This window comes from Procambarus clarkii, chromosome 24 (assembly GCF_040958095.1).
Source record: "Procambarus clarkii isolate CNS0578487 chromosome 24, FALCON_Pclarkii_2.0, whole genome shotgun sequence".
Taxonomy (NCBI): Eukaryota; Metazoa; Arthropoda; class Malacostraca; order Decapoda; family Cambaridae; genus Procambarus; species Procambarus clarkii.
The window spans coordinates 4183947-4198039 of NC_091173.1; the positions used below are offsets into that span (position 1 = coordinate 4183947).

At 48.9% G+C, this 14093-nt stretch overlaps 1 protein-coding gene and 1 non-coding gene across 5 annotated transcripts in view; one reads left to right on the forward strand and one right to left on the reverse strand.

Annotated features, from left to right (window-relative positions):
• Window positions 1-14093, forward strand: part of LOC123761792 (protein artemis) — a 134778-nt gene that overhangs the window by 36199 nt on the left and 84486 nt on the right. For all 4 annotated transcript variants that reach the window (XM_045748000.2, XM_045748004.2, XM_045748002.2 and 1 more), the window contains exon 3: window positions 475-737. In XM_045748000.2, the coding sequence (XP_045603956.1) occupies window positions 475-737 (263 nt within the window). The remainder of the gene's footprint in view (window positions 1-474; window positions 738-14093) is intronic.
• LOC138368290 (5S ribosomal RNA) lies at window positions 9810-9928 on the reverse strand. The gene has a single exon (XR_011229565.1). It is a non-coding gene; the product is annotated as a 5S ribosomal RNA (ribosomal RNA).

Consider the following 14093-nt stretch of genomic DNA (forward strand, 5'->3'; position numbering starts at 1 on the left):
TGAAATATTTTTCATGTAAAATTCAAAATGGAAATGAAACTTTTGATTAACAAAAAATCCCAATGTCTTTCCGAAGGTGCCAGGCATTTCTAGTGTTCTGCTCATCAACTAAAATAATTAAATGCACAATCAGCCCTGTTAAAGGAGTTACCATTCATGCACTAATTTTTCTTCATGCTCTATGGGGTGAATTTTATAAAGTTAAAATTTAATTTTAACCTATCATATGATGGACATTTACCACATCTGATATATTGCACCCCCCCTTCCCTGCACACACACAATATATGTAGAGGCAAAGTCAGTATTAAATGTAATGGTTTTGGGAGATTGTCTTAGAAAGTATTGAGTGTAATTGAAATGATGGTTGCTCAGTGCTACAGCAGCAAACTAAAAACTTATATTTTTCTCTGAAATCAGTTTCGTGATAAAGCAACTATACAAGGAATAGCTGTGTAATTATAATTTTTTCAGGTTCCTTTTTGAAGGCAGAGGAGGGACTGTTCTATACACGGGGGACTTTCGCACTAGCGTTGGCGATGTTGAACAGATCCTGGCTCTTCATAACGCTGATGGAACTGTTAAAACTGTAGATTCTTTACATATTGATACAACCTTCTGCCATCGTGACATCTTACACTTCCCAACAAGAGAGGAAAGTTCTTCAGCTATTGGTGATCTTGTTGAGGATTGGTTAGCCAGGGGAAATAATCATCTTATACATCTTGTGTGTCCAGGTTAGTAGAAAGCTGAGATCACCAAAAGTAAAATTAGTGGTGTACAGAAAATACATGCATAACATGTTTACCACTCATGCACATACTTTTCTGTGGGGAGCTCCTTCGGCTCCCTGGAGCTATCGGACTGATATATGCTATATTAGTCTGGGGCCTCAGTCAATGGAGTTCTTCTTACTGGGGACCACTAGCCAGAACATAGCCCCCTCAGAGAAGTGCAGGGAGGAATGGCCCTAGGAAAACCCCCTTGTATTTGGGGGTATTGCATCTGCCATCGACTGGGGTTAGGCACCCAGAAAGGTAGGCATCTCAAAACAAACCCCACATTGTAGCAAATTGCAAAAAACTCAAGACTGAACAGAGAAACAAAACTCCCCAAAAGGAAACGAGCAAACAAGCATTCACTGCCGCCGTGCTGCTTGTCTGCAAAACCCTCCCCTCCCCTCCCTGGGAGGGAGAGAGGGAAGCCCGGACCCTCGCACCGGCTACTCACACCTCAGTTTGTAGACTGAAGCACTCTGGGGCAGTTGTCAACTCTGGCCTGTGTTTCCTGCCAGGTTTTGTGCCCTTGTGTTGTTTTCCTGCTGTTTGTGGTGCTGTGGCCAGGAGTAACATAGTGTACTGGCACTGCATGAACTTAGGACTGCCTTCCCCTAAGCATCCTGTAAGTACTACCCTCAGGTTCTAGGGTTGCCTTCCCTAGGGCCTTCGGGCCTTCACTTCTGTTTGGGTTATTGCTGCTTGGCATTTACCCTGTCCTTGGGGCCAGCTGGGGTTTCGTGGCCTTTGTTTGGCTCTGGGTAGGAAGTGTTGTTGCTGGTTGGGGTGCAAGGTGCTGCTCAGCATGCATACCTAGCGGCGGCCATGTTAACTGTTTCTCCTGTTGTCGTTGTGTATTTGCGGGGTTTTTCTTTTCTTTTTGTTTCTTGCTTGGAGGTGGTCTGCCTGGTTTGACTATTTAGTCTACTTAGGATATTGTTGGTGGCCCTCCTCTAGGCTGCCGTGCTTGTACACTTCACAAGGGTTCAGTTTTTAGCTCGGTTCCCTCTTTGTTGTTGTTCCTTTGGGCTCAACTGTAAAAACTGCAAAAAAAACTCCCACAGACAAAACCTCCTGCGGGCCCTGGAAAACCCCGTCAGGGCTTGGCTGACGAATGGATGTGTCATCCAAGTCCCATCAAACCTTGTGCAAGTTTAAGGGTTGTTCATTGCCCTTGTCTCAGGGTGACAATCGCCTGTTTTACCTCCATCATGTTGCCTGTTGGGTCGGTGACACCTTCGACCCAGAGTCATGCGAGGCGTGCTCCCCGCTCGTGCTCCAATTTACCCATTCTTCGGAAGTTCTTAGTGGTCAGGCGGCGTACTCGTTGCATTGTAGGTTTTGGTTATTGCAATACGCCATGTTGGTTGCCCGTTCGGATGCCCCAGGGCTGGCCTGTTTTGGTTTGAGACCTGAACCTGGGGGGTGTTGGTCAGTTCAACCTTGGTTCAGTCCATGCCCTCAGGTTCTTACCCGGTGGGTGGGGTTCGCCCTGCTGCTGGCTCCCAGACATCTGAGAGTCTCAGAGTTGGGGCGGGGTTTAGTTTGTGATGAGACTTGGACAGCTTCAGGGGCTGCCCCATTCGAGTCTCAGACAGAGGCATTCAAGCCTGCTCCTCCTGCTGAGGCTTCTGGGACCTACCAGCAGACCCCCCCTTCTTTGCGGCCTTTTTCCTGGACTCGGCCTTTTCTTTGGGAGTGGAGGGCATGGAGGATGGCTCTGCTCCCGGGGCTGGGGAGGAGTTGCCCTAGGGGAGCTTGGACCCCCCTTTGATCCCGCTTGGGTTTTGGTGCCCTCGTCACAGGGTTTGTTGTTGCAGGGGAAGGGTTTTCTTATCCCCCCCTTCCCTGTACAAGTATGAGTTGGGGGTCGGCTCCTCCGCAGGTTTGGTTCTGTGTTCCCTTGGGTTCCTCGGTGCCCTCTTTCTGGAGGTTTTCTGCCTCTTGCATCCTGCCTAAGGAGGTTCGGAAGGCTCTTGCAGCTTACCTCCTGCAAGACCCAGATTATGTCTCTGTGATGGATCCGACCTCATTTGAGTTCGGCTCTTCTTCCCCGTATTGGGTGCTTTATAAGGTTCCGGAATCTTCCTGGCCGGCAGCCTGCCCTTTCTTCTCAGGAAGCGTGGCACGGGTTATGTTGGACCCGCACGCTTTAATGGCTGGAGTTCTGCACGTTTACCTGGGAGAGATTTTGAGTGCCTCAATGCGTGTCTTTTCACCCCTGTGCTTCCTCCAGTTGTTGGCCTTCAGCAGCTGCACTCGTAGGTTCCCACCCTTTCGGCTGCTTTGGCTGCTGAGAATTTTCACGCCGGCTGGCATTTGGCCTTTGTCTTACACTTCTTTTCCCTTCTCGAGTTGTCCTTGGACTGGCTAGGGGGGGATGTGGAGGCGTTGAGTGCCGGGCCTTTGTCTGGGGCGCTGGACACCTTGGCCACCCTCGGCGGCCAGGGTGTTGGCTGTTGAAGCTGTTTGTGCCAATACTCTGGAAGACTGTGTCTCTGTTTCTTGCCTCTCGCCTTGCGTGTCGCCAGGCCATCCTTACTCTCTCCTTGGAATCCGCTTGGGCCCTGGCTCTTAGGTTTTCTTCGCCTTTTTGTCCGTTGTTGTTTACGGACAGTGCTGTGACACAGTTTCTGCAGGTGGCCTCGTCAAGTTGCCATCCTCTTTCAGAATTGTTGGTTCTCTGGGGTTGCCATTCTCGGGCCTCTCAGAAGCGTCGTACCAGGGCTCAGGGTTCTTCTGGTCGAGGTGGGCCCTTGGTGCCAGTTTCTGAGCCGACGTTGTCTGGTCGGCGCAATGCTCACTTTGCTTGTCGGCTGGTTTCTCGTAAAAGGCGTCGGCCATTTCGTGGGTTGCCCACGGTGATGGGGCATTGGGGGGGAAGGCTAGTGCTGTATGACCACGCATGGTCCCACAATTTGTGGGCGTTTCGGGTCGTATCTTCCGGCTTGTGGTGGCGCTGGGTGGCTCCTCCTCCTTCAGGGGGGGTTCAGGGCTGACGGGGCAGGCTTCTTCCCCTTCGCTCCATCAGGTCATCTTGAAGCTGGTGCACTTGGGCGTGGTCGAAATGACCTCTAAAGAAATTGTTCACGACTTTTGTTAGACCAAAGCTGGAATATGCAGCGGTTGTATGGTGCCCATATCTTAAGACCACATCAACAAACTGGAAAAGGTGCAAAGACATGTCACGAAGTGGCTCCCAGAACTGAATGATAAGAACTATGAGGAGAGATTAGAGGCATTAAATATGCAAAAACTAGAAGATAGAAGAAAAAGAGGCGATATGATCACTACGTACAAAATAGTAACAGGAATCAATAAAATTGATAGGGAAGAATTCCTGAGACCTGGAACTTCAAGAACACGAGGTCATATATTTAAACTAATGAAACAAAGTTCCTGGAGAAATATAAGAAAATTCGCTTTTGTAAACAGAGTGGTAGACGGTTGGAACAAGTTAGGTGAGGTGGTGGTGGAGGACAAAATGTTAGTAGTTTCAAAGTGTTATATGATAAAGAGTGCTGGGAAGACGGGACACCACAAGCATTGCTCTCATCCTGTAACTACACTTAGGCACTTAGGTAATTTTACATACACACACACACACACACTGATTATGCTTTAAGATATCATCTAGAAGAAAATGGGGACATTGAAACAGTTGATAAACTCAATTTAAGGAGAGGACACTATGGGGAACTTCAAAATTTTTTTAATGAGTGTAATTGGACAGAATTGTTGCTAGGCAGGGAAGTAATGAAATGTATGCCAAATTTTTAAAAATATACGAGGAAGGCACACAAACATTCATACCAAAACAGAGGTGCAGGGCCAGAAAACAGGATTGGTTCGACAGAAATTGTGAGAGGGCAAGAGACCAAAAGACACAAAAATGGAATCAGTATAGGAAGAGGCCAAACCCTCAAACATACCAGCGATACAAAGATGCGAGAAACAACTATACGGCAGTAAGGAGAGAGGCAGAAAGAAATTTTGAAAAGGGGATAGCGGATAAATGTAAAACACTACCGGGCCTATTCTACAAATTCATAAACAACAAATTGCAGGTAAAGGATAATATCCAGAGGTTGAAAATGGGAAACAGATTCACGGAAAATGAAAAGGAAATGTGTGAAACATTAAATGAAAAGTTCCAAAGTGTGTTTGTACAAAATGAAATCTTCAGAGAATCGGACACAATAAGAATCCCAGAGCACAACATAGAGCGTATAGAGGTGTCTAGAGATGAAGTGGAAAATATGCTAAAGGAGCTCAGTAAGAACAAAGCAGCTGGCCCAGATGGAGTTTCACCATGGGTTCTGAGAGAATGTGCATCTGAGCTCAGCATTCCAATTCACCTGATCTTTCAGGCATCCCTGTGTACAGGAATCGTAGTAGACGTGTGGAAAAAGGCTAACATAGTTCCAATCTACAAAAGTGGCAGCAGGGAAGACCCCCTCCCCCCTCAATTAAAGACCTGTATCATTGACAAGTGTAAAAGTGAAAGTATTGGAAAAACTAATCAAAACTAAATGGGCTAAACACCTGGAGAGAAATTATTTAATATCAGACAGACAGTATGGTTTTCAATCTGGAAGATCCTGTGTATCGAATTTACTCAGTTTCTATGATCGAGCCACAGAGATATTACAGGAAAGAGATGGTTGGGTTGACTGCATCTATCTGGACCTAAAAAAGGCTTTTGACAGAGTTCCACATAAGAGGTTGTTCTGGAAACTGGAACATTTTGGAGGGGTGACAGGTAAGCTTCTAACATGGATGAAAACTTTTCTGACTGATAGAAAAATGAGGGCAGTAATCAGAGGCAATGTATCGGACAGGAGAAATGTCACAAGTGGAGTACCACAGGGTTCAGTTCTTGCACCAGTGATGTTTGTCTACATAAATGATCTACCAGATGGAATACAGAATTATATGAACATGTTTGCTGATGATACTAAGATAATAGGAAGGATAAGAAACTTAGATGATTATCATGCCCTTCAAGAAGACCTGGACAAAATAAGTATATGGAGCACCACTTGGCAAATGAAATTTAATGTTAATAAATGCCATGTTATGGAATGTGGAATAGGAGAACATAGACCCCACACAACCTATATATATTATGTGAGAAATCTTTAAAGAATTCAGAATTGCTTTTAAATACATGGATGGCGATATACTAAAGAAATTGTTCACGACTTTTGTTAGGCCAAAGCTAGAATATGCAGCGGTTGTGTGGTGCCCATATCTTAGGAAGCACATCAACAAACTGGAAAAGGTGCAAAGACATGCTACTAAGTGGCTCCCAGAACTGAAGGGCAAGAGCTATAAGGAGAGGTTAGAGGCATTAAATATGCCAAAACTAGAAGATAGAAGAAAGAGGTGATATGATCACTATATACAAAATAGCAACAGGAATTGATAAAATTGATAGGGAAGATTTCCTGAGACCTGAAACTTCAAGAACAAGAGGTCATAGATTTAAACTAGCTAAACACAGATGCCAAAGAAATATAAGAAAATTCACTTTTGCAGAGTGGTAGACAGTTGAAACAAGTTAGGTGAGGTGGTGGTGGAGGCCAAGACCGTCAGTAGTTTCAAAGTGTTATATAACAAAGAGTGCTGGGAAGACGAGACGCCACGAGTGTAGCTCTCATCCTGTAACTACACTTAGGTAATTACACACACAGTGACAGAGACAGACAGACAGACAGAGGCTCCTCGATTAACGAATTTAATCCGTTCCAGCACCGAGCTCGTCATGTGAAACGCTCGTCTTTCAAAATGAATTTTCCCATTTTAAATAATGGAAATAAAATTAATCCGTTCCACCACCGAAAAACATAAATATGATACTAAAATTTTTATTATTTTCAGAGAAAATGGAGTAGCTTGACATATGCTGAGCAAACCTTTTGACCTTTTTTTCAAATTTTTTCAAGGTTTTTTTCTAAAATAAAATTGAATGCTTTGCAACATTACAGGAGTCACCCCTTTACATCCCAGCATCATTAGCTTTTTTTTTTAAATTTCATTGATTTGCATCGTTGGAGGTGTCCGAGAATTTGCTGGATCTCTCTTTATCAGAAGTCTTTTAAAGATTTCTCACATAATATATAGGTTGTGTGGGGTCTATGTTCTCCTATTCCACGACATGACATTTATTAACATTAAATTCCATTTGCCAAGTAGTGCTCCATATACTTATTTTATCCAGGTCTTCTTGAAGGGATTACAATCATCTAAATTTCTTCTCCTTCCTATTATCTTAGCATCATCAGCAAACATGTTCATATAATTCTGAATTCCATCTGGCAGATCATTTATGTAGACAATGAACATTACTGGTGCAAGAACTGAACCCTGTGGTACTCCACTTGTGACATTTCTCCAGTCTAATACATTTCCTCAGATTACTGCCCACATTTTTCTATCAGTCAGAACATTTTTCATCCATGTTAGAAGCTTACCTGTCACCCCTCCAAAATGTTCCAGTTTCCAGAACAACCTCTTAAGTGGAACTGTCAAAAGCCTTTTCTGTGGGGAGCCCTACGGCTCCCTGGAGCTTATCGGGCTAATGTATGTTATATTAGACCAGGACATTACCTCAGGAGTTCAGATCTACCAGAGACCAGCGCCAGAACCTGGCCCCTTCAGAGAGGTTTCAGGGAGCAATGGCCCTGGAAAACCCCTTTGTGGTTGAGGTTTTCCTTATCTGCCATCGACCGGGGTTAGGCACCCAGAAAGGTAGGCATAACAAAACAAACCGCACATGGTAAAAAACTAAAAAAAAATGAACAGAGAGGTAGAAACTCCCTACAATCCCAAGGAAACAAGCAAACAAGCAAACATCACACTTTACTGCCGCGCCGATCGTCCGCGCAGCCCTCCCCGCCCCGAGAGGGGGAGGGAGGAGCCCCGGACCTACCGCGCCAGCTGCCAAGCTTTAGTTCGTTCGCTAATGTCAACCGGGATAGACACTTCTCTGGCCTCAGTTTCCTAGGCGGTGTTTGCCTTGTGTGGCGTTCACTGCCGTGTGTTGTGTTGTGCAGGGGCCAGGAGTACCTCATCAGTGCCAGGGCTGCATGCGCTTAGTGGCTGACTTCCCTAAGCACCTTGTGAGTACTGCCCTTGCGTAACAGGGTTATCTTCCCTGGGGCGTTCGGGTACCGTTCCCATGGAGGTTCTTGCTGCTCGGCATTTGCCTCGCCCTTGGGGCCCTTGTTTGGCCCTGGGTAGGGATTGGTATTGTGCTGGTTAGGGATTGGTATTGTGCTGGTTAGGGCGTCAAGGTGTTGCACAGCCTGCCACCTAAGCGGCGGCCGGTTCCTGTTGCCTCTGGAGACGGTGTACTTTTGCGGGGTTTTTCTTTTGTTTTTATTTTCCTGCCTAGTGGGGGTCTGCCTAGTGTGGCTATAATTCCACTGGTAGTGTTTGACGGCCCTCTGCTAGGCCGCCGTGATTGTACACGTCGCAGGGGTTTTCAGTGCTATCCTCTACCCTCTTGTTATGTTTGGGTTTCTTAACCGGTTAGCAACACCTTGCCCGGGCTTCACGTAGTTGTTACCCCTATGGGCCCTGGAAACCCCTGTCTGGGCTCGGGGGACCATTGAATGTGTCTTCCGGGTTCCAACCCGTCTTGTGCTGGATCGTTGGTTGCTGTGCCCTTGTCTCCGGGTGACAGTCGCCACTTTTACCTCCGTCATGCTGCCTGTTGGGTCACTGACACCTTGACCCAGAGTCTTGCGAGAGTTTCTCTGCTTGTTCTCCAGTACTCTCCTGATGTTATTACTGTTCAGAGTACAGGCAGCATCTGTGTTGCAAGCTAGGTTAGGTTGCTGCAACATGCTAGATTGGTTTCCCACTCGGATGCCCCGAGGCCGCCCCGTTTGGTTAGGTGCTGTTCGCCCCTTTCCCTCTCTGTTCCCGGCTCCGGACTGTCTGTGGGTTTCGGGGTCGAGGCGGGGTTTAGTTGGAGCCGAGACTTAGGCGGTTTTCGGGGGCTGACCTGTTTGGGTTGGGGGACGGAGGTTTTTCGAGCCGTTTCCTCCTGCCAAGGCTTCTGGGTCTTACCAGCGGCCCTTTCTTGCTGCCTTTCCCATGGACTCTTGCTTTTCTTTAAGGGCGGAGGGCTTGGAGGACGGCTCTGCCCCGCGGCCTCTGTTGTTGGTTCCCGGGGCTGTGGGGGATGCCTGCTAGCAGTTCTGGGGCGGTTTGCCCCTGCCGGGGTTTTCTGCTGTTGGGCGGCGTTTTTCGCCCATCCAGTCTGTTTGCTTCCCACTTTTGCTGGCGTGTTTTTGTATCTCTAGCGTCAGTCACAGCCCCTGCTGGCGGCCATTTTCGTCTGCCGGCGTGGCCCACCAAGGCAGCGTTGCGGTTTGTATACATGCGACTGGGTGTGCGAGCGAGCTTCTGGGGTGAGTTTTCACCTTTTTTCAGGGGTTTTTATTCTCCTGTTGTCATTTCTTTGCTTTTCTGGTGTTTTCTGCCAGTTGCCTGTTCCTCTGGGAACGTTTGGGTGTTGAATTTACACTGGGTTTTCCATTTTGTCTGTTTTGGGTCTGGGCCTTTGGGTTTGGACTCAGTGTCCCCTGGCTGGTATGCTTGCTCCCACACCTTGTCCCTTGGATTTCGGTCTGTTATGACCGTTTTCCCAGGGGGGTTCTGTCTGGGGGCTGTGCTTTGCCTTTCTGTGGTGTTCTCCGCCAGCAAATGTGGTGGTTTGGGCTCCCCCTGGTTCGATTCTGGGTTCCTTTAGGTTATCATGAGTTATCTTGAGTTATCTTGAGATGATTTCGGGGCTTTAGTGTCCCTGCAGCCCGGTCCTCGACCAGGCTTCCACCCCCCAGGAAGCAGCTCGTGACCGCTGACTAACACCCAGGTACCTATTTACTGCTAGGTAACAGGGGCATAGGGTGAAAGAAACTCTGCCCATTGTTTCTCGCCGGCGCCCGGGATTGAACCCGGGACCACAGGATCACAGTCCAGCGTGCTGTCCGCTCGGCCGACCGGCTCCCACAACATTATTGCCAACAGCATTTGGTGTTCCCAGGTGGTCGCCCATCCAAGTACTAACTAAACCCAACGTTGCTTAACTTCGCTGATCGGACGAGAAGCAGTGTTCTCAACATGGTATGGCCGTTGGCATTCCACGTTCTTTGTTCTTTGGTTTCGTTCCGGAGGTTTCTTCCTCTTGGGCCCCCTTTGTGGGTTCAGGGGGCTTTGTTTCCTCGTGTGACCCGGTTCTGCCTTTTGGGGTTTCGGGGTCTTCCTGGCTTGCAGACTGATCTTTTTGGGTCTTGGCACATGTTGTGGTCGTGCTGGGATTTTGAGGTTTTGTTGTCGAGGTTGGCCTTTTGATGCAGTTTTGTGCCTTCTTTGCCTGGCCTGCATGGTGCTCTCTGCCCACTGGTCGGCGACTGGTACTTTCCTTTGCAATGTATGTACTCACCTAGTTGTGTTTGCGGGGGTTGAGCTCTGGCTCTTTAGTTCCGCGTCTCAACTGTCATTCATCAGGTGTACAGATTCCTGAGCCTATTGGGCTGTATCATATCTACACCTGAAACTGTGTATGGCGTCAGCCTCCACCACATCACTTCCTAAACACACACGTGTGTGTGTGTACGCATGTGCATGTGTATGCTGTGTGTGTGTGTGCACATGGGTTTGCACACGTGTGTGTGTGTAACATATCTTGTGTGTTTGTGTATATGTATATGTATGTGTCTATACATAATGTGTATATGTATGTGTACTTTTTCTTTCGGACGGGGTTCTGTTCCCTTCTCGGTTGACGGGGCGGGGGCGCTGGGGAAGCAGCTTGCTCTGTTACCTCTCGCATGGTCCCGCTGTTGGTGGGCGCTTTTGGTTGTCTTCCGGCCTCTGGTGGCGTCGTTAGACGGCTTCTCCCCCTTTGGGGGGGGGGGGGAGAAGTTCAGAGCTGGCGGGGTGGGCTTCTTCCCCTGCGCTTCGTCATGTCATCTTAGTGGGTGCGTTGGACGTGGTCGATCCGCCCCATCCTTCTGGGGTTCCTATCTGCTCCTTGCAGTCATGGGCCTTTTGCATCTGCAGTTCTTCTGGACTTCTTCAGTCTGCGCCCTGGATTCTATGCCCTCCTCGGAGGACTGTTGTCTCCTGTCCGGCTTCTGTTGGAGCCGGGTGCCTGGATGGGGGCCCTGGACCTCCAAGAACTTGGTACGTTCCTCTCCAGTTTTCTGGGACTGGCACAGTTGGTGGTGGGGCTTCAGGCTTGCTGCTTTTGTTGCCTTCCCTATTTTATAATGGGCACTTGGTATATATTTTTTTGCATCTTTACCGGATTTTGGTGCCCTGTCTGAGTCTGAGATTCGGTGTCTGGCCTACCTCGACGACTGGCTGGTGTGGGCTCCCAGTCAGTCCGCTTGTCTGCTCGCCAGGGGTGTGGTTCTTTCCAGATCGCCGGGTTTGGTTTCCTGGTGATCTGGAGGCCATTCCATCTGTTTCTGTCCCGGGTTCGGACCTGGGCCTTGTTTAGGGCTATTGGGCCACTCGTTTTTCCCTCCAGAAGTGTTACTGCGGCTGTGGTCCTGCCTTCGGCTGTACATGAGGTGGTCCCGGGTTGCTCAGTGGTTGCTTGAGCAGTTGTGCGGGAGTCTGAACTTTGACATGCTGGTCTGCCCGCTGAGTCGGGTTTGGCTTCAGCGTCTGTTTAGTTCCTTCGGTGACTCCCCTTCCGCCTCTTGCATTCGTTGGGTTCGTTCCTCTGGGGATCTTGTGTTGGTGCTGCGTCACCAGCTTCTTCTTTGGGGTTTTCGGGGTTCCGTGCCTTGGCACCTCCCTGAGCCTTCGCTCGATGTGTTCACGTACGGGTCATCTCTCGGCTGGGGCTTTGTGACCAGTGCTCACCAGGTCAGCCGAGGTTGGTGGAGTCTGTCCGTCCGTCGGGCTCACAGCACTGTTTGGGAGTTTGTGGCTGTCTGGTTTGCGCTTCGGAGGGTTTGGGTCACTCGGTGCTCTACCATTCAGCTCTGTTCGGACTGTTCTCTGGCGGTTCTTGCCAGAACCACAAGGGTTTTGGCTAACCGTGAGGTTCATGTCCGTGGTGTGTCCTGCGTCCTGGCGGACAGCTGTCCCAGTTCATTCCTCTCTTCACGGATTGGCCAGTCGTCGCCGACTCGTTTTGTTGGCTCTGTCGGACGTATGGACTCCTGGCCGTGGACGTCTTCGAGTCGGCGTGGTCTAGGCGTTGCCCATTTCATGTGGCGCCTTTTCCCACCTGCGAGGCATTCACGGTGGATGCTTTTTGGCAGGACTGGTCGAGGTGGGGGTACCTGTTCCTCGTCTCCGGGTCCAGCTGTTGCTTCGGGTTCTGGCTCGGTTGCAGCCCATTCCAACGAGAGCAGTCCTTATGGTTCCTTGGTGGCCAGCCCAGACTTATTTTCAGACGCTGCTTGATAGGTGTTCGAACCCAGGGCGTTTTTCCACGGCTCCGCCTCTTTCGGCAGTTCGAATCGGTCCTGTACGTGACCTTCGGTTCGGCCTTCTCCTCGGCTCTTCGCGTCTGGTTTTTTGACGCGGGTATCACCATCTCTGTGGTGTTCAGGTAGCTTTGTTGACGGTGTCCCACCTGCGAGCTTCGTCTTGGCAACAGTATGACGTTTCGTACGCTTTCTCGTGTTTTGTTTCACCTCCGGCCTGCTCATGCATCGTCTGAGCCGTCCTGGTCCTTCATCAGGGTGCCTTCTTATCTTCTCAGTTTGTGGTAGCCCCTTCGGTTCAGGTTTCTGCTCTTTGGTACTGGTGGAAGATTTGTACGTGTGCTGACTTTCTCCGTCCTGGCGACGGTCGAGATGGCTGCTTTCCGGAGGAGTTATTGATGTTTGATTGGTTTGGCCGGGGGTGCGTCCTGTGTTGTCCGGTTGTGTTTTTTTGCTGTTGCCTGCGTACTGTGTCGGGATGCGCTGTGGTTGATCCTGTTCCCCTCGTTCCCTTTTTTCCGGGCTCATGTCTCCTAGGTCGTCTGCAGAGTTTTTCATTCTTCCAGCCTACCGTCTGTCTTTGCGCCCGTGCTGTTCAGATGTTTGCAGCTTTTGCTGCTGTGTTGGCAACGTCTAGGGCTCATTTCGGGCGCAGGGATTTGAGCGTCGCACAGGTTCTTGGCTGCCCATTCTTTATGCGCGTCTGCTCTTGTGCGTTCTTGTTGCCTTGGGTTGCAGGTTGTGACCTGTTGTCTCGGCTTTGCGTTGCAGAGTTTGTGGCGGCCACAAACACATTTTCTGGGTGAGCCCAGGAGGCTCCCTGGCAACCCTCCCTCCCACCGGTCGGCGGTTTTTTCGCATTGGTTGAAGCTTAGCTTCCAAACTAAAGCTTGGCAGCCGGCGCGGTAGGTCCGGGGTTCCCCCCTTCCCCTCTCGGGGCGGGAAGGGCTGCGCGGATGATCGGCGCGGCAGTAAAGTGTGATGTTTGCTTGTTTCCTTGTGATTGTAGGGAGTTTCTACCTCTCTGTTCATTTTTTTTTTAGTTTTTTACCATGTGGGGTTTGTTTTGTTATGCCTAGCTTTCTGGGTGCCTGACCCCGGTCGATGGCAGATAAGGAAAACCCCAACCACAAAGGGGATTTCCAGGGCCATTGCTCCTTGAAACCTCTCTGAAGGGGCCAGGTTCTGGCGCTGGTCCCTGGTAGGTCTGAACTCCTTAGCTAATGTCCCGGTCTAATATAACATACATTAGCCCGATAAGCTCCAGGGAGCCTCCGGGGCTCACCCAGAAAATGGCGTTTCATTACATTCAACGCTGGTTTTTTAGGCCAGATAGATGCATTCAACCCAACCATCTCTTTCCTGTAAAATCTCTGTGGCTTGATCATAGAAACTGAGTAAATTCGATACACAGGATCTTCCAAATCGAAAACCATACTGACGATCTGATATTATATCGTTTGTCTCCAATTGTTCTACCTATTTAGTTTTAATTATTTTTTCCAATATTTTTACTATTACACTTGTCAATGATACAGGTCTATAATTAAGGGGTCTTCCCTGCTGCCACTTTTGTAGATTGGAACTATGTTAGCCTTTTTCCACACATCAGCTACAACTCCTGTAAACAGGGATGCCTGAAAAATCAGTTGAAGAGGAATGCTGAGCTCAGGTGCACATTCTCTCAGAACCCATGGTGAAACTCCATCCGGGCCAACTTGTTTGTTCTTACTTGGCTCCAAGAGAATTTGTTTCACTTCGTCTCTTAGACACCTCTATGTGCTCTATGTTGTTCTCTGGAATTCTTATTGTGTCTGGTTCTCTGACGATCTTATTTTGTACAAATTCTTTGGCA